The 24,272-nt window shown below is 36.5% G+C and overlaps 2 protein-coding genes across 2 annotated transcripts; both read left to right on the top strand.

Annotated features, from left to right (window-relative positions):
- Nucleotides 1-9,194: 9,194 nt before the first annotated feature.
- On the top strand, nucleotides 9,195-10,434 carry LOC104605515 (protein MIZU-KUSSEI 1-like). The gene has a single exon (XM_010270320.3). The coding sequence runs from the start codon at nucleotides 9,564-9,566 to the stop codon at nucleotides 10,278-10,280; it is 717 nt and encodes a 238-aa protein (XP_010268622.1). The 5' UTR covers nucleotides 9,195-9,563; the 3' UTR covers nucleotides 10,281-10,434.
- Nucleotides 10,435-22,003: 11,569 nt separating this feature from the next.
- Nucleotides 22,004-23,370, top strand: LOC104605508 (transcription factor MYB105-like). The gene has a single exon (XM_010270307.3). It carries the CDS (start codon nucleotides 22,361-22,363, stop codon nucleotides 23,024-23,026), a length of 666 nt encoding a protein of 221 aa, XP_010268609.1. The 5' UTR covers nucleotides 22,004-22,360; the 3' UTR covers nucleotides 23,027-23,370.
- Nucleotides 23,371-24,272: the final 902 nt, after the last annotated feature.

Below are 24,272 nucleotides of genomic sequence, written 5' to 3' on the forward strand. Positions count from 1 at the left end.
ACAATTTTGCTGATGTGACAGTCGCTTTTGTTTTCAAAAACAAAACCATTGTCGAACACCCCCTACAGGAACAGAGCAGCCAAACTTGACTAATTTCTATGGTTTCATGATGTAAGTAATCTGGGGAGAAGAGCAGCAGCTCATATGGTTGCTCAATTCTCATAAGGTAAAGTTCTTAAATCAGGAGACCAGTTGGTCTTTGAACCCTCCTGATTGGATGTTGGAATATGTATCTCTGGACTATTCCTTTTAGTTTGTTTTTTTTTTTAACTTGTTTTATTCAAGAAAAATAATAATAAGATTGTGTTTGGATAAGCTTTGGGATAACAATTGCTCAAACCTGAACATTGCAGCTGCTATTCATTGTAAAAACCACATTAACCTCACGCCCTCTCTCCCAAACAACTAAGCTATTAAAATGTTCCTCCCTATGATGACTGAAGCAACCATAAACTATCCTCTGAATACATGGAAGGAAAACACATTTCTGCAATTGCTTTGCTGTTTCAGCCACAGATTAACTGAACTTGATAGCTGTGTTTCAGGCTGTGGGGGCAATCATAATGCCCCACGCCAGTAATAAAGTGTATATTATCCACAACTTATGATTAGCATGGAGCATTGTGATTGGCCCCACAGCCTGAAACGCAGCTATCAAGTTCAGCTAATCCGCTCGCGAACATTATGTAAGTGAGGAGGTGGTCTGTGGTCATAAAGCATACCATGACTCTTTCTAAACCAAGTGGATATTCATCACCATCAGCCAAATGACAATTTGGAGTAATTGATGCATGAAGGCATGAAGCCATTGGCTGAAGACAGGACTCCCAACCTGTGACATACTATAACATACTATACATTCAAGTCTGCTAACCGGATAACCAGAGCCAGAGGTGCAACGTGCAACTTGGGTGGGCTTGGGCTGAGGCTTGTTTGAATTTGATCTCTCAGTTCAAGGGCCCATCCTCAATACGGTGTAAAATCTTCAACTCGGGTACTCTAGTCTAGGAAGTCAAGATGATTGATTGATCCAACGTTGTCAGACTCCACCAGAATGGACGGTTGAATTTGAACCTGTGACCCATTGAGCTTTCTTGTTCCTGGTCTCATGGCTTAAATAATCCAACTGACAGGTTAAATCGGTAAAAGAGAAGAAAAATGTAGGGGGGATGCATTCCTAATCCTAAGCTCTTCAATAATACATAAGGACTTTAGCAATTATCTTCCCAGTGAGTTTAATATCGGCATCTGTTTGCACAATTTTTTTAATATCTTTTACAAAATTTCATAAAAAACTTTTCCTCAATTTTCTATTTCTCTCTTATTTTCTTTTGGAAAGCGTTTCACTCTAATTTTTTATCAAACCAAATACATGGCAACCTGATGTGGGAATTTGCATGTCTAATTGCCAATGAACCTGCTGAACCGAGTGATATTTAGAAAAAAAAAGAAATAAAAGAACGAAAAAAATGTAATGTTAATTTTTCATTGCTAGCCCCGGGCATATATAATGATGATGATGATTTTGGCTTCAATAATGATGATGTGGTTGAATAGCTCCTATATGATCGTAGTCTCCTTATTCTAAGGGCGTAAACGGAGCGGATTCGAATCAAATCAATTTAAAATGGCGATTTGACTTTGATGCATGCATCTTGAAAAAGTCTACCAAACTCAAAGTTTCAAGATCACATAAGATAAATCAAATATCCAAGATTGGACTGATTAAAAAATTTAAGGCTGCAAATCACTTAAGCTGTGTTTGGAATCCGTGTAAATTAAGAAAGATGTAGAAGTTTAGATTGGTTTAATTTTGTTGGCATTTAGAAGGAATGTGTAATCATGATTGATGCAAAACTCTATTCCAGTTTAATTTTGTGTGTATTTGGATGGAGTGGAATTTTACATCATGAATTGATGTAAAACTTTATCAAACATTAAAAATTTTACACCGATAACATCACGTTTTTCAAAAATGCAACGGTCACTTCTTCATGGTTCAGTGTAAAACGTCATCGGTGTATTTTTACACCGATAACGCTTTACACTGATTCCAAAGCTTTAAAGAATTTCAACTACGTACAGGCTTGGATTAGGATTGGGCCAATCAAAGCATAACAAATTTCCAACCCAATTCAGTCCAAATTGCATACCTAATAATCAAATACGATCCTATTGCGCTGAAAATCATTAAGACATCACCCTTATTGTTAATAATTGTGCATTTGGCAGAGAAAATGATTGTATAGATAAAACATGAACCAAACTATCGAAACAACTCTTAAAGAGATTTCGTAAATAATAAGTGAATAGATTCAAAAGTCCAAGACGACAAAGAACTTTAGGCCTTATTCAACCACCTAAGCAACTAAGCTTATTGTTTGATCTATAACCAAAGCTAGCATAAGAATACATAAATAGTTAATTAAAAGGGAAAATTTTCCAATTAGTATCCTGTATTTGGACATGGTGTCAATTTTGTCTCAAAACTTTAAAATGTGATTATTCAATATCCAATCTTTCAAAACTTATCAATTCAGTACCTACTTTTAATCAGTTATTAGGTGGTATTTGAAAAAACACAAATGTCTTTCAAGTGTCATCTAATTTTCTTTATCAACCATTCAAATATTGACAAGGCTCTGAGATATCTATACTAACAAAAGGTTTAAGTTGATAAACACCTTTTGTATGTATAATCGTGTCATAGTAGTTTGGATTAAGAGAGAACTATGTAATTGATCAATTAATGTGGGGGATTGTTGGATTTTAATCTCATAAGAGATTAAATCCAATGGGTTTGATTGGCCAATTACATCAGAAATTGCACCTGCACACTTGATTGAAAAATTAACTTTTCTCTTACAAAATCCAGTTTTGAACTTGTCCCACATTGGAAATTATAAGCTTTGTTTTTAGTATTTTAATAGGAGCTGATTTACACTCCTTAGAAATAATAGAGGAGAGTATGGGGGTTTGATACTGAACAACGCGTGTATGCGGCACAATGAAGCGCTTTAGAGGCACACTTTGCTTGCACTCGCGTGGCTCACGAAGGACGGCTTTGGTTTTGGTGCGATGCACGATTCGATCGGGCATAATCAAGAGGCACAATTCAAAGTTAATAGTCATTAACTATTTAAAAAGCATAAATCAGACTTCAAAAACAAAAAGAATATAACATTCTAAAGATAGAATGCGCCTCAAAACTTCTCCTCCAAAATTAAAATGACCCCATTTTCGAACAATCATGAAAATGGGCTATATGCTAATTGCTAGATGTGGATTAGAAGATTGTACAATCTTCTTCCTTTTTTTTTCGGTGGAAGATAGTACAATTTCAGTTGCACCATTTTGTGGCCTCATTCTGACTGAAAATGACTATATTGACTTATTATAAAAAATGATAAATGGTCCCCGCTCTCCACATGGTATCATGCAACTGAGATTATGACATGCTGCTGCTGCTTCTTTTTGGTACATGGGTGTTGGCTATAAAGAAAATGAAGTCGCCCGATCTAACTTTATATAATTCCTGGATTAGCATAAGAACCCAATTAATCTACCTGGATGGCTTAACTGTTAAATCTGCCTTGATTAACACAACCGCAAGATGTATAAAATAAATGAAGTAATTCTTTAACAGGCATTATAAGTAATAAAAGATCATTATCCAATATTTCGAGTCTTGCGAGGGGTAAATTGAATATGGCCGGAGAGCTTGTTTGCATTCATAAGACTTATACATAACAGTTATATGTTATCATGGTTTTCAAAACTAGACTAGACTGGATGGTCGGACTAAAAAACCGGGAATTGGTCAGATTCGTTTTATCTCAAAATCATTATTTTATCAAAAACCGTTTTAGTCAGTAAATCGTTGATTTGGGCGATCGAACTGTCCAATGATTTTGACCATTTTTTATTTTTTATTTTTTTGTCAAAATGGGTAATTTGTTCAGTTTGAACAGTCAGATCATTCGATTTGAAAACTAGACTCCTAACTAGTTCGTTGTCCAATTCGGTTTTAAAAATCTTGAGTGCTACCTTTAACCCAAAAGTTTAAGTTATTAAGTTGTAGGTCAATCTTTATATGCAAGTCCTTTACATTCTTACCTGAGGTTATTAAAACCGAACCAGTTAGGGGTTTGGTTACGGGGTCGAACGGTCCGACAGTTTGAATCGATGCTCGACCCATTCTGATAAAAAAATTCAAAAAAATAAAAAAATGGTCAAACCACCCGGTTCAAACGGTTCACTGACCAAAATCAACGGTTTTGGGAAAAACGGAACCGGTCACCTGACCAGTTCTTGATTTTTCCGATTCGACCATCCGATCCAATCCGATTTTGAAAACCATGTTCTTATCTCTTTCTAATGTGGGATTCTAGATAGTCACACGTGCATCTTGACAACTGATTTGGGCAAATCCCATTTTTGACAGACTATATAAATTTTAATTAAAAACAAAAAAAACAAAAGAAGCCCAAGAAGTGTGATTTTAATTAATCTTTTAAAACCAATACTAAATTGACTAATAAAAAATTTAGGGGGTGCATACTTGTGTCTGTTCCTTCCTAGATCAGATGTGCTTTAATAAAGTATAAAGAAATGAAATAAAAAAAATGGTGAAAATAGGTATTAGACTCTAAAATCTTGATAAATTAAGGAGTATTAGAACAACAGTCGTTTGTGGTTGCTGAAGAGCATTTATTAGGTAGCCACATTATTTCTCATCAAATCAAATGCGAGCTTACGTTCAGTCATCAATGGTACTTCAAACGTATGCCATCTCTTATGCCCAAATGATCAAATATGCTTCGCAAAACTTCAAGATTTTACAGCTCATTCACATGCAAGTGCAAAGGACAATCTTTTTGATTTATTTCCTTTTATTATGCGGTACAAGTAGAACCTGATGAAGTTTCAAAACCTATTTGCCTCAGTTTTACTTGTCCAATTATTGTTGCACACACCACTTTGCTTGTTGGGACAGGAGATAAAAAGAGACCTGCTTTTGAAAAGAAAATTATATATAATAGTAGCACAACAGTCACTATTAGGCTCAGTTTGGGATAGAGTATATAGTATTTTGGTGATATGCCCGAATCCCCCATAAGGGTCGTTTGAATAACCCGATACCACACTATCCAAAGTTGGTGGTTGCAGAAATTAAACCCACATTTCTACTAGAATAAATTAATCAGCTAATGTTCCAATTGAGTTATGCATGGTTTTTAAAACTAGATCGGATTGGAAAAATCGGGAACCGGTTAGATGATTGATTCTGTTTTTTCTCAAAACTGTTGAGAAACGATTAATCGCTGACTCAGGCGATTAATCGTTTGAACGGTTTTGACCATTTTTAATTTTTTAAAATTTTTTATTTTTTTATCAAAATAGGCCGACCATTCGATTCAGACAATCAGACCATTCGACCAGGGAACCAGACCCCTGACCGGTTCGTTCTCCGAATCATTTTTAAAAACCTTGGAGCTACGTCCTAGTGAACTTATATATTGTATTTCTAAATCTTATATTTTCATTTATACTCTTCCAACCTGAATAACCTAAGAGGTATTTGCCAATTACCAATATTGTATGATTTTATTTTTTCAAATAAAAACAACTGCCATAACTAAAATTTCTGTGCTGAGACCCACATAAGATGGCAAGATAATCTGAAGGGAACTGGGCTGTTTCCCTAAATAATAATAAAAATAATCAGGTTCTCCTCATCTTGGGATACATCAACTTTCTCATCTACTTGTGCTTTGTGAAGAGAGTAATGCATTTGTAATTTACCTTATTATTTCTTTATAATTTAAGAATGTGGGGCTTCCATATTTGTATTCGTTCTAAAAATTCAAAGGTTGAGACAGAGGAAAGCAACAAAAAGGCTTAAATCATTCAGGAACAACTACTTAATTATTTGAAAGATACAATCAACCGTCGGACTGGTATCCACTTAACGCCCATACCTGCCTGTTCATTGCCATGCATGAATCTCCTTGGACTGAGGTTTAAGGGATTCTTTCCCTTTTTAAAGTTTTCTATTTCTATTCTTTCTTTTTTTATTCTTTCCTGTTGGTAGACAACACCGGGGGTCTGATATAAACCAGTCCACAGTTAAGCGCGTGCATTTCTAAATCATTTTCCTAACCCACCCATCATAGGATAAGAATCACTTTACTGTTCACTGCTCAAAAAGGTTGCCATCAGATTATGCGACCCCTCCTCATAGGCGCAATTATTACTAGACAAAATTGAAGAAGATTCAAGAACCACTTTCTCTAGTCTCAACTGTCAAATGTGCATAAAGTTGCTTAAACTAATTAATTAATAAATCGAGGAATATTTATCCTTTTTTAAAAGCCCAAAATCATTTCTAAGCTTTGTGTTTTGCAGGTTATATAAAAGTGTTTTGACTTTTGATCATTATAAAAAGGGAAAATTCCAATTTAGTATTCTAAACTTTGGGATAGTGTGAGTTAGTACCTGAACTTTCAAACATGTTATTGTAGTATGTAAACTTTCAAAAAGTATCAAGTTGATCCCTGCTCTTAACCAATTCTCAATTATTTGTTGAAAATGTCAAAACTACTTTTTAAAAAGATATTGTTCATTGTCTTCTATCATGAAATTGAATTCATTATTTTCAAAGAAAAAGAGAAAAAAAACATAAAATATGATAGAGGGAAACAATAACTAAAAGCAAAGAAATAAATGGACAAGAATGTGTTTCAGATCTAAAGGTAGAAGACAATGACTTTATTAGTTTAGAATCTCAAACACCTCAATCGGTTTACTCTCAAGGTAAAAAACAATGAACAATGTCTTTTTTTGAAGAATAATTTTGACATTTTCAATAGATAATTGACGGTCAATTAACGGCAATGATCAACTTGACACTTTTTGAAAATTTGCATACTTCAATAACACATTTAAAAGTTCAGATACTAACTTCACACTACCCTCAAAATTCAGGATACTAAAATAAAATTTTACCTATTTTTAAAAGCAATTGTTCATTTATTATCAAAGTTCAAAACACTTTGGGTTAGCTTTTGTTTTCCCACGACCCAAAGCTCAAAAGCAAAAGTTGATGCAAACGGAGCTTAATTAAAATATCAAGAGAACATGCCTTGTGAGACAACCCCAGACTCAAGAGTAGCTAGTCAAATGAGACAATGACAGATATGTAGGTGTTCTGTGTTCACACACCTAAGCACTAGCTAGTACCTTCTAAGATGAGTTAGCAAGAAATTAACTAATCCATATTCGTGATTCATGAATTCTCTTCATTGAGAGGGTCCCTTCATTGACACCTAACTTCGTAATGATGTGATTTGCCTTAGAGGAAATTTATGTTAGATCTGTTTGGCACTAAGACGTAACCAAAACTTGAATGAATTGAGTTGTTAGAGTTAATGAATGCACAGCTGTTATCTTCTTTTGCCATAACATTTTTGTCCCGGGACAATTCATATTTACGCTTTTGATGTTACACTTTAATATATAGAGATAATGGTTCTAAAAGGATGACATTCCCAATTGTTTTCCTTTGTATGCTATCGTCTTTTTCTTTTTTTAGTTTTTTTTTTTTTCAATGTAAGCAATAAGTGGGATAGCGAGTGGAGATGTGTCTTCAGCTCAGCTCTGGGGTAGAATGCTTGTATATATATAAATAAAAACTATATATTATAGTGGTTTGAAGGGACAAGATGATTCTAATTAAATTCCCCTCATTGTGACATTGTCTAATTAAGTGGGCTTTAATTTATCTTTACTAGTCATCCAAATTTGCATGTTAGTGGCCATCGAGGCCAGATATTGATAATTGATGGTCAGGTTTAATTGTTTTAGGTTGAGGTGTGAGTGTGACAGGGAATTATTTCTCAGTTGATGGTCAGCTTTCTCTTGTTTCCTTTTTTTCTTTCTTTCTTTGAAATTAAGAGACCCTTTTGAATTAAGTAACAAGAGTGGCCCGGTGATAGGCACTGACTAACTTTTGTTGGGGCCTCTCCACTGTTTTATCTGATGACAAGACTGCTTAACTTACCAAATGTTATAGTCATATCATTCGCTTTAAAATATTTGTCAAGACTGAGTAGATTGCTGACACTTTCAACATGCACCAAGGAAGGAAATAAGACTATGAGGTTGTATTTGGCATGGTCCAGTTGATGAATTTTATGATTTTAAAAACCATTTTTAATTTTTAAGTTTTAATGTTTGGAAATTTTCAGCCTCAAACAAGATTTTCTTTTCTCTTTTTCAAAACTCACTATTTATTTTTTGGAGTAGAAGCATGGTGTTTAAAACCGATCCGGTGATTGAATCGGTCAGGGTCCGGTTATTAGGTCTAACGGTCTGATCGTTTGAACCAAATGCTCAGGCTGTCTTGACAAAAAAATAAAAATAAAATAAAAAATGATCAAAATCGTTCGAACGATTAATCGTCCAATTCAGCAGTTCGCTGACCAAAATCAACGGTTTTAAAAGAAAATCCTGTTTTTGGGAAAAACGGAACCGATCAAACAACCAATTCTTGATTTTTCTAGCCCAATCGTCCAGTCCGGTCCGATTTTGAAAACCATGAGTAGAAGTTTAATCAAACGTAGCCTAAGTTTCTTTCTTTATTATTATTATGATTTTTAATTTTCCCCCAATACCTTACTGGGTGTGGGCATAAGTGTGACTAATCCACACCCTAGCTCCTAAGCAGTCCTAAACAAAAAATAAATAGAATTATATTGAAGACCACATATTAATTCTAGATATTTAGGCAATGGTAACCCTTTCTGAACAAGAGAATTTTCAAGGTTTTAAATATCCAAACGTATTGGGGTTGGGGTGTATATCAGTCGACGCCCTACAATGAATGTTTCAGAGTCTGACTTGGTTCAAGGGATAGCGCAGCTCGATACAGAGCAATGTGTTTATTTAGAAACTTGAGAACTATTGTGGTGATGATAACACTTCACACACACAGAAAATTTGAAGCAAGGAAGAGAGTAGAGAGGTGGAGTAATTAAAAACGAATTGAAGTTCCACGGATGAGATGAAGAGGAAGAATAAGATAACTTCGGGGAAAGATGAAAGAAGCTCAATAAAATTATTGAGTATTTGGGGTTGGGGAGGGGATAGAAAAGTATAAAGTATGTGACGTTGAAAACCCATGTAAATGATCAGTAAAGCACATGCCAAACTTGAAAGCACGGGGACGGGGGGTCCCTTTTCATCTTTTTCCCTTCCCTCTTTCCCCACACCCACTGCCTTCAGTCTTCCTATTATCACATTCAACTTCCTTTCTTTTCAATTTCATCACTAAAACTTGGTCACATCATACTTTATAATTAAGCCTTTTCCTCTCTACTAACCAACTTGGAGGGTCTCTGTTTCCTCTCCTCCTCCACTTCAAAGATTCCATGGAGATGGAGTAGATGGATCGCCCCACCACCCTCCCAACCCATCTCAATTAATCCTTCCTCTATATAACTCAGGATGCCTTCACACATTGATTTCAGACATTAATCCTTAATTTCTATGCCACCGCACTGATGCCATCTTCACAAGATAAGCCGAAGACGACGACACCATCTAACCTATGCCAACCGATGGAAACTCCCGGGATACTGTCTTTGCTCCGGCAACTGTCCAGTCTGTCCGGCGACAAGCGATCAAAGTCTCTCTTTCGCGTGTTCAAGCTCTTCCCCCAACTGAGCTCTGGATGCAAAATGGTGGCGTTACTGGGAAGACCCAGAAAGTCTTTACTCACTAGCCATGGATATACAGCGACAGGAACTCTGTTTGGCTACCGTAAAGGGAGAGTGAGCTTGGCGATACAGGAGGACCCCAAGTGTGTCCCCACGTTTGTCATAGAACTGCCTATCCTCACCAGTGCATTCCACAAGGAGATAGCCTCAGGCTTGGTCAGGATTGCACTGGAGAGCGAGACCAAGACTTCTAAGAAGAAACTACTGGAAGAGTTCGTCTGGGCTGTGTATTATAATGGCAGGAAGACGGGATATTCCATCAGGAGGAAGGTGAGATCCGAGGAAGAGATCCATGTCATGCAGCTACTGCGAGGGGTCTCCATGGGAGCTGGCGTCCTGCCTTGCCCATCTGATAAAGAATTAGCGGATGGGGAGTTAACATACATGCGAGCTCGGTTCGAGAGGGTCGTCGGATCGAAAGATTCAGAAGCTTTGTACATGATAAACCCCGATGGTACTGCCGGCCCCGAATTAAGCATTTTCTTTGTAAGGGTCCAATGAAATTTATGTTCATTATTTTGCAATTTCATTAATTGTTTGCCGCAAATCTTCAAGCCAGTTGAAATTAAACTTGAAAGTAACCCCCCAACCTCCCACTTATCAAGCTTTCATTTCTTTTTTTAGCTTTTGATTAACCAATATCTTTTGTTTCTTATGTTGGAAGTTGTTGATAATCTGAGACTAATAGTTATTCTTGGGTCTTGAGATATTCGAGTTGCTGATGAAAGGGTTCATATTCGATCATAAACCATGAACTCAGTTATATAAACCGGCACAGTTTTTCTTTATCTTTTCTACGTGAGACTCTTCTGATAAGCAACCAACAGAATCAACGTAAACCCAAGTATCTACTGGGATATAGAATCATAGAATTAGAACTAGATTAATAAACCTAGAACCCAAGACCCGAATTATTCTTTCTTTATTCTCAGGCCCTGTTCGTTTGCCGGTATTTAGCGGGATAAATTGGTAAATTAGCTACAGTTTTTGCGTTCATTTGCCCTATATTGGATTCTAAGGTAATCGAAGATACGGAAGAGTATCAATTACCCCTTTTAAAAGGTGGGTAAGCAATTTACCAGGAGGCCAATAATGCTCTTTCCCTCCCGCCTCTCTCTTTACGTGAATAACTTTTTTTTTCTGCAATTTTTCCTGAATAACTTTAATTAGGTTAGCCGATCCAATTCGCCGAGTCAAATGCCTTATTATGTGTTTTCATCCACTGGTTTAATAAATAGAAATTAGGAGAATATGGCCTTTCTCTTACGGTACCCAAATGGGGTATTATACATATGGTCTTATGGTATCATGGCTTGGGGTGGTTGGGGATTCTATTTCACACATGCAAGTTGAGCCAGGCCGGGTCAGGTCAGGGGTGTGGGTGCGGGTTATCTGCTTATTGTTTATTGGTTTTCTTTTAACTCGAACAGTTGTGCCTTCATTTTAAACTTGTTTTAACTTCGAATTCAAATAAGTGACTGTTCATTTTCTTCTTTTTAATAAAAAAATGTCAGTCTTGACTTAGCATCTCTTTGTCGCAACCTTTAATGGAGTCCCTCACAAGAGTCTCAACTTCTTTCTCTTACATTAAAAAATCTATTCATACCCTGAACATTTTACTCTCAACATTCATTCATTCTATGCATACTGCATTCATTTTCCGAATTAAGAGATTGCTGCAGTTCGTATTGCTCAATATTCCAAGTGCAAGGTTATTGAGTGCTTTAAAGGCGTTGAATCCTAAAGCAGAACGCAGGGTTTCCTGTACTGCATCAGATTTTATGCAGAAAAAGCGAAACTCTGCTTAAGGACAGTGTTAAAGACACGACTCAGCCGATAAATCTTCAAAGTCTATTTTACCTTTATATCCTCTACACATCTACTTTCACGCACAACAGATCCTTAGGGAAGCACTAAATGTGTAGGAAAATAATTGTACCGATACTTTAGTGGTACAGGTACGTGTTTCTTCTATCTCTTTTTCTCATCGATCCAAGGTGTCCTATTCCGACACACCATGTGGACGTTGAATGCTCAGACGACCTAATCTGTATTCTCTGGGAGCCCGAAAAAGAAACTACACGGAAAGGAAAACAAGATAGATAGAAGTGTAAAAAAAGCTCTAGAATTCGGATACTAAAATCATTTGATCCAACTAATTTCTCATCTGACCATTAAAAAGAAGAAATAAACAACTAATTTCTGGTCAAACGGTCTTCCTGCATGGAGTCCAGGCGACCCTCTAATTCTCTTCACATGCTGATGCCGTGCAGGCAGGCAGTTGTTTATACTTTATAGCACACATGGCTGTTTGGCTAGCTCCGAATTAATGCACCACAATATGGATTAAATACCAACTTTTGTCGTATACATATTATTTATATTTAATTTCAGTTATTGTGGATTATTATGAACCCATTTTAATTAATTTATTATATATTGACAATGAAAGAAACAGAATGTCGTAGTTGACAGAGTGAAATGGGTGCAGATGGAGTAAAAATTAAACCCAGGTTTAACAAACCGGAAGCCAAAGTAATTCAGAATTTACATTCTTCCCGTTTGAATTTTGGGCTCAGTTTGGAAGGAATATAAATACAGATATTTATATGTAAATATATACAAATAATATAAAATATAAGGTTTTATACTCTACAAATTTGTATTTATACTCCTTCCAAACTGAGCCTTTATATATTTGTACCAATGCAAATGAAAGTGCACTGCAAATAAACAGCAGTATGAAAAATAAGAAACATTCAAAGAAGAAAAATGTGGGAAATGTTTATTTTTTTTCTCTTCATAAAGTTAATTCAGGAGATGCTTTTCATAATCGTTAGCCCAAAAGCTAGCAAAGAGTAATAACACAAGGTCCCAATCCAATCCTTCCTAAATCCTAAGAGGCCGAAAAGGCATTCTGGGCCCCCAAGAAAAGAAACATTTTTCTGTCATGGGGATTACATTATATTTTATAGATAGATAGATGGCTTTCTCAAACCATTGTCGACGGCATAACGGGCCTCACCCGTACTTTATCTGGGCCCAATTATGATGGCAAGTATATGTGCTCCTTTAAGCATGGGCTACTCGGCAACACCACTCTCCATCAGCCCAACCTTCGATGTGAAGCTCAATCAGCCTACCATCCATCTTCTTCAACCAACTAGCCAACTAGGTATGGAGCAAAAGCATAAGGCATACAACATGCCATCCGGCTTCCATTCCGACAACCGAAAGATAAAAGAAAACTATTACTATACTCTAAGATGCATTTGTCAACGTCGGCCTACTCTCTTGTTTTTTTATTCCCTTAAAAATGTGTGGTTTTGTTGATACAAAAATTTTAAAAATATGAACTATTCACAGCCGATTCGGTTTTCTTTTTTATTAGAAAACTTATAATCACTCCCGTATAAAATACGATCATGTTTTAACTTTTAACACCGTGTGCATCACACGTAGGGGAGCAATTCGGGTTGGCCAGACTTTACAGTAAGTTGCATTTAATGTTTTCGAACTGTCATTGACCTGGACAGTTGGACCGTTCAGCTTGGGAACCATCCAGGCAGCCCATTCTATTTTATCTCAAACCCAGTCATTGATCAAAAAATGTTGAATTGGTCAATGATCCGTTGGCTTGGGCAATTTAATTGTCTACCCATTCAACGGTTTTTGGTCATTTTTATTTTTATTATTTTTTAATTTTTTGTTAAAATGGGTCATCTGTTTGAATGGGACGGTCGTACCATCGACCCAGAAACTGGTGGCCAGAACTGTTCCGGTTCCAAGTCAGTTTTTAAAACCTTGGTTATACCCCTAATCACACCGGACTCTTATAATTTATCACTAACTTCTGGCTCCTCCAAGACCTTACAAACTGAGCAGTTGACAGCTTCATGAGATTTTTTACTCATTGGGTAGATCGTGAAATTTTTGTCTCAGTTTGGAAAGAGTACAAATACAAATATGTATAATATAAATACAAATAAAATATAAGGTTTTGCACTCCAATTTGGGAAAAGTGTAAATATAAATATATACAGTGCAAAACTTTTAATAGGATACTCTCAAACCATGTATTTGCATTGTACATATTTTATTTTTACTCTTTCCAAATTAAGCCTAAACAATGTGAGTTCATATCTCCACCCCACAAGGGGCCGTCTCACAACATCCCAAAGCACATCCCTGCCGTGTACTGAGAACATTTCCCGATGATAATATCAGAATCAATGATGTCATCATCGGGAGATGTTCCCAATACACGGCGGGAATGTGCTGTGGGACGTTATGGGGTGGCCCCTTGTGGGGCAAAGATGTGAACTCAAACAACATTACCTATTTACAGAAGAAATCACTTTGGCACCCCACAGCACATCCAAACTGTGCATTGAGAACATCTAATGACAAGTGCACGAGATGTTCCCAATGCACACTCAGATGTGCATGTGGGGTGCCCATGGGGAACGCTGTATGGAGTGCAGATGTGAATTCTTTGTTTTGAACTGTTAATCAGAAAATCACATCTGCCCCCCTCTCCCTCCCCCTCCCCTAAACGCTCCACATACACATCTTAGCGTACATTGAGAACATCTCCCAAAATTACCAGTGGGAGATGTTCCCAATAAATGGTTGGGATATATTATGGGGCAATTGTGGGGCGCAGATGTAAATTCGTTTATCACGATGAAGTCAGGAATTCCGCCTGTTCAACTCTATAATTGTCTATAGCTCCATATTATATATTGGACATAAATTTTATCCCTATTATTTCTCCCTGATCAACGGGGGCTCAGGGAGGCCAAGGTGCTGACCACTTGACACGGAAGGAACTCTAAAAGCAAAATCTGAAAAGTATCAATCAGAAACATCCTGCTTATAGATTTTCCCTTCAAATATTTTTTTTTTATATACAAAAGCTTGTGCTTTTGAAATTAGGCATTTGACTGTTAAATGAGCCAAACTTTCTCCAGCATTAACCGGGGCTCCAAGAGCTAGTATTGGGCTTAAACATGACTTAGGCCTTATGAGAAGCCCAAAGTGATGGATTGAATTTCATCACGGTATTGGACAATATGGTTGATTTTGTTTTTGAAAACAAAATAAGAATTCGGATTTACTTCTTATAATAGCTCTTTACATCAATCTCACAGTATATTACAGCAGTGCATTGAAAAAAAATTTCCAATGAATAACAATATTTAAGCATCAGAGATGTTCTGGATGTGCGGTTGCAAATGGTGTGAGGAGTGATCTGTAAAAACTAAATCTGAAATCCAAAAACAACTGTTAGTCTGTTACATCAGCAAAAATAATATAATTTTATTAATATGATAGTTGTTTTTATTTTCGAAAACAAAGCATTGATTCCTGCATTTATAAGTTTTTTTTTTTCTTTTTTTTTTCTGTATTGATTATTCGCCTTTCCCCTACAGGGACATAATTTAATTTTCATGCCATATACCGCAAACTTTATCTAACAACATTATACTCTTTTCAAAGGTAAATTTAAAATTATTAATAGCGGGGCTCGAAACCGCATTAAGCCTGGGGCTTACCCAGTTACGTGCCAACCGAGCCACCACTCGGTGCAGTTATAAGCTGAATGCATATGAAACATCCCCAACCCCAACCAAGCATATTACATCCGATTCGTATTCGGTAAGCCAACTGGCAACTTCATCAATTCTGCCATGTATAATGTATTCAAATTTCTAAAGCAAGGAATAAAGAAGCTGAAGTGTTGAACCCAGATTTTCTCCCCATCGATACAAGATGTCTCCATCTGTCGAGTGGGGCTATAATTGGGATGACTGTGTGCAGTTGTTGGGATTCGTCAAGTAAATGAGTAATTTGTTGTACCCTAAAACCTAACCCGCAATTACTGGTTTGATTACATTTGTTTTTTCAGATTTTACTTTGTGTTGTCTGTTTGGGAGTGAAATTTGAAGTAAAATATTGTAAGACAGAAAATAAAGGGAGGAAGAGGTCGTGCCAAAGACATCAACTTTTGGGGTGTGAAATTTGTACCATCCATACGGGAACAAAACAAAAGAGTAAATTTACATCAAATATTGAGTGCAAATTATAGTTACAAATAAATGCATGTTGAATTGGATGCAAATCTTGCATCTTATTCAAATTTAAACTCTATTATTTTGGTAAGAAACAGGAAGAGTTACACAAGACAGGGGTAATTCGACCTAGGAATCTGTGCTAGTGATAAACAAAAAATCCTTAGCATCAGTTTGAGAAGAATATAAATACAAATATATATATGACATAAATACATACAAAATAATATAAAATATAAGGTTTTACATTCTATATATTTACATTTATATTCTTTTCAAACACAGCCTTAGAGAGGGAGGTAGCTTCGAATTTGCACTCTAGACATGAATCAGTCAAACTCACCTTCAGCCATAACCTATGTCAGATTATATGACCCATCGTCACTTAAGCCATATTTTTGTGTCTGTTTCACCCCAATTAAATTACTTGCTAAAATAGTATTGACTTAGTCAATGACCCAATGTTTGGCTCATTGGCTGGTTATGTGTTGAAGCATTTGTCTCAGTCAGTGAGTCACATATTAGACATTTATTTTATTATATTTTTGAATTTTTAACCATTTCCATCATCAATAGCAAGAATTCCCATTTACCATACATGTTTTTATATAATAAATATATAATATAAGAGAGATGCTAAATTTTTTTTGATAAAATTTTATGTTTATATTTTTAATATATCATTTGATTTAACATGTTGACCACCCATCTGTCCCGTATGACACATCCAGATGGAAAAATTAATATTTCCCTTTCAGGGTTGAGAAGACTTTTCACACATAGGCTTCTTGCATTGCAAAATAGACCTTAGAGGGAAAAATGAAGTCATCTATACATCAATACAACTTTAAAAAGTGAATAGCGTCAGAAATATTTATGGATTTTTTGAGATAAAATTTATCCTTTCATATTTAAATTTATTGATAAAATGAGGGCAAAATGATAATAATATATAATAAATTAATTAAATTCTATTATTTTAATTCATACATAATAAATTAATAATTCTAATAACAAAAAAATATATTTTTAAAATCTACCTAAAAAATAGTGTTTTCGTCTAGGCAGTGGTAAGAAATTAAACAATTTTGGCTCAAATGGGACAATCCATGTTGTCACAATTTAAAACAAATCTAAAAGTAAAGCTGTTTTCTTATCTAGAAGGTGGATCAACGATCCAACTTTTCAAAGAAACTCATGATGTCATAATTGAATAATAAATATTTAAAAAAAGATAGAACACAAACAATGAAAAAGTAAAAAATTCTATGACATTTGGGAACATTTATAATGTTATATATTCATCATAATAAAATAAAAGTAATTGTTAAAATAAAATATATTTTTATTTATGGCATAAATGAAACACACAATTTAATAATAATAATAATAATAATAATAATAATAATAATAATAATAATAATAATAATAATAATAATAATGATGATGATAATAATAATAATAATAATGATAATTGTTATTATTATCATCATCATCATCATTATTATTATTATTATTGCAATTTAAATTTTCCACATGCAATGCACGTGCACATTTACTACAAGTATTTGAATTTATTTTTAATCATATTGTTACTTTTGTTAATTTTCAATTTTTATATTAATTATGGTATATCTAAAATTCAAATAATTAATAAGAAAAAAATTTCTCACATACAATGTACGTACTTAATAAACTTTCCAACGAAGCTATTTTTTAACACCCCATGAGGGCAAATATCCACCAGGTAGGGTGGAAATTGCCATTTCTATTGGCAATACAACGTGGGGGATTTCCTGATTGGAGGTCCTATGAAAATGGTGATTTGAATTTGATGCATACATCTTGAAAAAGTCTACCAAATTCAAAATCTCAAATTCACTAAAGATAATAAAAGATCCAAAATTGATGGATTAATTAAAATCTTTAGGCTGCATTTGGTTGTAATGCAATTTTATTTGCAATAGTAAAAATGCATGGGAGAGCAAATGAAAATAATACAAAATTTGGTTTAATTTGATTTGGGTTTTACTTTACTCTACTTAGGGGTGCAAATGGATCGAATCATGATTTGATCCGATCCTATTTTGGTCAAATTCGGATCACCCCTGTTTAGATCTTTGTATTAGGTTGGATTCAGATCACCCCTTATCCGATCTAATATATTATATACTTATAAATATATATAATACATATATATTATTTATTTATTTATAAATTTGTTATATTATTTATTTTTTATAAAAAACATGTATATATATGATGAAAATAGTTAAAAAATATTTGTATTTTTGTTTTTACTTATTTAAATTAGTATTTTTTATTTTTATTTTAATAATTTATTAATTTTTAAAGAAAATAGGTCGGATCGGATCAAATCCAAAGATCCAACTTATCGATAGGATTCGAATTCAAATCGAGTCTTATCAGATCCAATCAGATCATATCGGACATGAACAATGTCAGATTAGATTCGAGGATACTTTGATTTGAATCCAATATGATCCGTTGCATCCCTAATTCAATTTCATTTATACTGCAATTGAACAAAATAAGGTAAAATTTGAAATAAAGATAAATCAAAATTTGTACCCAAATCATTTGCACTATCATAATTTGGCATTAGTTCAAATAGATTTATACTGCAACCAAACACAGTTTGGAAGGAGTGCAAATACAAAACTTATAGTGTATAGCTTTGTAGTTTGTATTTCTAAAACTGTATTTGCAGTGTACAAATTTATATTTGTATTCTTCTCAAACGGAACCTTATATAATCAGTAGGGCTACAAAATTTCAACTGTATCACGCTTGGGTTAGAATTGGGCCTAGTGGAAACTTTTAACATATTCCCAAGCCAACTTAGCTAAGTTGCATCCTAAACAAGGTTCAAAATATCGATACACCCAATATGTCGGTAGGGGCGTATCGAGCAAATCGATACATTTTTTTATTTGCCTTTTTTTTTCAAAACCAGTTCAAGGGGGCCGGTTTAGAGCTCTTCCACCCCCTAAACCAGTTAGACCCCCAATACACCCACTGTAAGAATGTATTGGAGAGGTCCCGAAATGATATGTATCAGCCAATACGTGTTGATACTTTGAACCTTGATCCTAAAGGCTACCCAAATTGTATAGCCCATCCATTTGTCTCGGGATCCATTCTCATCTGTTATTACCAACAATGGAGATTAAATGCCTATATGAGAGAGCTGAAGCTAAGCGTTTTTTGGTTTTCCGAGGTAGGGTCTCACATAGACAGCTTATAAATTATGTTTAGTTTTGTGAAAAATCTTGAGAGCCCAAATGGACTGTCATTCTGTAATTTGAAGGCTTTTATCTGCAATATTCTTTGAGTAGCTCGTATGGAGCACTTTAAAGCAGTTAAACCAATGTTTTAAAAACTAATCCGAAGGCCGACCCCCTTTTGTGTTCGGATCATGAGTCACCATTTCAACCGTTTAGGTCAAATGGGTCAGATTATACCACAACATTAAATCGATACATGTGTATATAGATACATATAGAAATGTATTTTATTTAATTATTTTTTTAGATGTAATATATGTATATATAAATATTTTTTATGTTTAATTTATATTTTTTAATTTATTTTTTATATTTTTATTTATAAAAATATAAAAAATTATAATTTGAGGTCTTAAAAAGGATTTTTTTTGGCAAAAATAGTAGGGCAAAGCAATTGGAACACATAGATATCAAAAACTTATACAAAATATAAAAAAAACACCCCAATCAAATATGAGAGTGCAAAGTTATGATCTCCAAAAATTTATACATACATTGACTGTACAATCCCCGACCAAGTGACCATGTCAAATGTGTCAACAGCTGAATCATCCAGGCCAGATGAATTTTTATCATATGAGCATTTTTTGACTAATAAACGAGTTTTAGTAAAACCAGACCTAAAATCAAGGCTAAATGACAGTTAAATGGTTCAACCAATTGGGTCGATGGTGGGTTGAGAACATTGGTTGAACCAGCGTGCAAAGATCAACTTATAACATAAGTAGGCTGAGGTGACGATTCTACCTGGTTCAACTACTTTGAATGGTTACATTTAAGTTATTCAAATGAAAAAAAAGAAAAGAAAGATCATAAACAAAAATAATATCAATTATTGCCCAAAAAAATTGGTACATGTATATGGTTTAGCTGTTTACCATGAGTCCGGATTTCCTAAGAGATCCGGAAACCCAACCGATTCCCTACTCTCTGCCCCTCGGTGCGTGGTTGATATTTGAACCTTTCCCACGTAATGACAGGTACTAGTTATGTACTTCATCCTTCTAAAAGAATCATGGACCATCCAGATCCAAGTTAAAGAGCTATCCACCTGCGCGTGCGCACGTGTACGATTTGTTTCTTCCCCCCGGAAAATTTAACAAAAAAGTAAATAATAAAACCGCTCTTCCCTTTCCCGTCCCTCTCCACGCGGTATTAGGTAACGTGGTACGAGCGAGACCGATACGACAAAAAGATATATGCTTGACATGGAACAATTCGGTCCCACGTATCGTGACGTATCGGAAAACTCAAGTGATTACGTCGGCCCCACGCTATCTCTTCCACTTCAATCATTCCCTTCATCGATCTTTGATAAAGATCCATCCCCGGAGATTGATAAGATAGGCATCAGGTGGACAAGGGCTTTGAAAAAACTTCTTCTATTAGACGAATACTGGAACCTGTTCATATAACAAGCTGGAACATATATAATCTTGCTCTACATCTAGCTACTTGGTCAGTCAAAAGATTCTAATCCAACGAGCCCTACGCGTTGGATCACTACTCGCCGTATCTCTCTCTCTCTCTCTTCATCGGAATCCTCACAAAATTCTGTGAGGTCTGGAGGGAAATGGACTGAATCGAAATTTTGAAAAAGCGTGGGGAGAAAGAGAAACAAGTGGGTGAGAAAGAGAAAGTTGCCAGCTGTGTCAACCGAAACGCGACAAAGCAGCTTCGCATCTTGGAGACTCTAACTGCCCAACTGCTTCCGTTTGTGGGACTAAAACTCCATAAATAAAGCCACGTGGGCAGGCGGAGGAATATGATGACAAGTTCAAAAGTCAAAAACCGTTCAAAAATTCTTTAAAAAATGACAAAATATTTTGTATCACGTGAGATTCTCCAGCCTGTCTGCGGGCCCACCGGACGTGGACTCGAGCAGATAGTCATCCATCTTCGAACATGAAAAAGAAAAACAAAAATCGGGCTTTCTTGTTTTATCAACTGTTCACTCGGGGTGGTTGATTTGGGCCGTTTGATTGGAGTGGACTTGAGGCTACGGATATGGAGCCCCTCCCCCACCAGCTGTAAGTCTGCAAAGTAGTCAAAAAGGCTTGAGACCCACTTGTCCTTTTAAAAGGTTTTGCTTGAAACGTGTTTAACAGCTCTCGCCTTACTGTCGTCATGTTTTAAACACCTCTACACTTATATATACTCTACCCGTCTAGATAAGATCATTTACTTTGCCAGACAAAGCAAAGTGTGTACGATAAAAAGAAGGGATGATTTTCATTTTAAAAATTATAATTTCTTTTATATCTACCCAAGCTGCAAGCAACGATGTTGATCCTGTGTTGCCCTGATTATCTCCACTAAGGTGGGTCGTCATGATTTCAACCTCATACGGAACGCCCAAATTTGTGAGATTGATCCTTACCCATTCAAAACTGAGCAACCGGTTGGATCATGGTTCATGGATGGCTCGTATTATCTTCTGATCATGATGGCATCTTGCTTGTTTCTTGTGATGTGAGAGCCCAATGCATTGGAAACCAATGGATTAGTTGGGGTCAAAGTCAAATTTGGAAGGTTGTGCTTCTAAAACTAAGTAACAGATTAAACTAACAAATTCAGAAAATGTTTGTCCACCACATATTCACATTGGTCTAGATCATCTGAACTTGGTGATCTCTATCGCTTTGCTTCAGTGGGACCCATAGGATGACCAGTCTTCCTTCTATGTTTGGTTTGAAGGAAAAAGTAGGAAAAAGAAGAAAAAGGTAGGTAAACGTTTACAAATCTTATATAAGTTTTCCTACCCTTTCCTTCAAACCACACATAGCCTTAGACCACAGATTGGAAAGTGGAAACGCTTTTTAAAGCACCATGAGCATGAGGTCGTGGACCATAGATCAAACCCGTCCAGTACTTTCCTTTTCCTCCGATCTCCTGCGAGTCGCGACAAATTCGCTCACAGAAGGGAATAAAATAATCGAAAAGCAATCCTAAGAATACCAGGGTGCGCATTTACACACCCAGCTCTACTTAGAGCCACACGAAGGGGAGCTTCCAGGAACCCGACAATGGAACGCAAAGCCTATGACCTCTTCTGTATATAAGAAGAGGTCACTGACTCAGTTGGTTCGCCCTATCGAATTCCTTCGTGGTTCGTATTTGGGAGTTCACTGACTCAACCCACCAACAAACGACCCTCACCCACAGTTAGAGAGTAGTCACCCTTCCTCTCTCGGACGCCATGGAAGCAATCTACACTTATTCTTCACCTTCGACGTCGTCGAGCGACTCGTCTGAGTCTGAGTCTTCTCATCCTGGTAATAAGCAGATGGGATCGACAAAGAAGTCGGAGAGGATCAAAGGACCTTGGAGCACCGAAGAAGACAAGATCCTGACCCGACTCGTCAACCGACACGGCGCCCGAAACTGGTCTCTCATAAGCCGCTACATACCAGGCCGGTCAGGTAAATCGTGTCGGCTCCGATGGTGTAACCAACTCAGCCCAAATGTCGAGCACCGTCCGTTTTCTCCAGCCGAGGACGAGACCATCTTGGCGGCACATGCCAGTTACGGCAACAGGTGGGCCACCATCGCTAGGTTGCTCCCTGGTCGGACCGATAATGCCGTGAAGAATCACTGGAACTCTACGCTTAAGAGGAGGCAAAGGGAACAACCAGTCGAAGATAACAATGGTGGTCGGAGCTTGGAATCTGGGTCCTCGTCGGAGACGAAACCGGACCCACCGACTACTCTGACACTTGCGCCGCCTGGCGTCAGTTGTTCGTTGCCGGAGAGGCGGATGGAGAATTTTTCTTCAGAGTTCTGGGATATGATGAGGGAGGTTATTGCCAAAGAGGTGAGGAATTATGTGTCTTCATCGCTGGCTGAAACAGCAGGGTTTCCGTAGGCCATAGCCGTAAGAGGAGTGAAAGATCGTAATTGCCAAAGAACGTCATTTCTGCCTCAGAACTGAGTTGGGGTTAATTAATTGTAGATCGTAATAGCCAGCTATGAATATCATGGAAAGCAGAGAAAAAGAAAAGTCTCTTCTTTTGAAACTGGCAGCCACAAGCAATGCAAACTCTAGTCCTCTCCTCCAAAATGAAAACTGCAATGTCTGTAAATGAGTAAATCGAAGTTTTCTTCTGTGAATTCTTCTTATAAATCCTTTTTCAATGGAAACTGCAATGCGGGAAGAATCAACGATTTCTTTCTTTTTCATATATAATAGCATCGGGAAATTTGTTGTTATTTGTTTGTGGGATGCTCCGCCGTGTAAATGCTAATCAGCGGAGATGAGAGGGTTTTTATTTATGAAATTAAACGTGTGGTCCATCCCACCAGTTAATCTACGTTGATGGCTCAGCTGGCTCCTGGCTCATAGAATAGAACCACCAGACCTGTTAAAAAGTTTGTTTAACATGTACGATTTGACTAGTAAGATGTGGTCCCACCAGTTAATCTACGTTGTGGTCCAACCGAACCGTCGGATTGCAGCTACCCTGGCTGTAAAGTATAAAAAAGAAGCATGTTCGCGGTTTGCCCTGGTTTCCTAGTAGGTAACCACTCAGTTTTGAGTCGGGAAGTATAAATTGGTACAGCTTGGACCACAGGCCACATGGTGTAGTCATTTATTGCTCAGATTCGCCTAAGATCCCTGCATCTGGTGTAGTCAGAAGTCAGAACTGGGTGGACGGCATGTACGTCCGGGTCACAGTAGGATGAAAAATTGGGTAAATCAAAGAAAAACCAGTTTGCCCACTGTTTCCGGTCCGATAATTTGGTCCGACCCAAGTCCCACAATAAGGTATGGGCCTACATGACCAATTAACCAGTAACCAAGCCTGGCCCATCTTGACTGCTAGAAATAGAAGGTATGGGCAGGCATAGGCAGTCAACCACCACCGTTCAAAGGGTCCCACTTAAGAGATATGCAATCACTCGGGTGGTGCCAATTGCCAAATTGTTTTCTCAGTTTACATTTTGTCTCTTCGTAATCTTACTACTACAAACTTTGTCATGTCAATGACCTAGGTATCGTTGCAAGTAACCAAATTATTTCAATTCAGTCACCAATTGATCAAAACCATTTTTGCATTAGTTAAACTCAACTCATGCTTTATAAGGCATAGTAGGGATGTCAACTGGTCGGG

The sequence above is a fragment of the Nelumbo nucifera genome, chromosome 5, assembly GCF_055504915.1.
Source record: "Nelumbo nucifera cultivar China Antique chromosome 5, China Antique-T2T, whole genome shotgun sequence".
Lineage (NCBI taxonomy): Eukaryota > Viridiplantae > Streptophyta > Magnoliopsida > Proteales > Nelumbonaceae > Nelumbo > Nelumbo nucifera.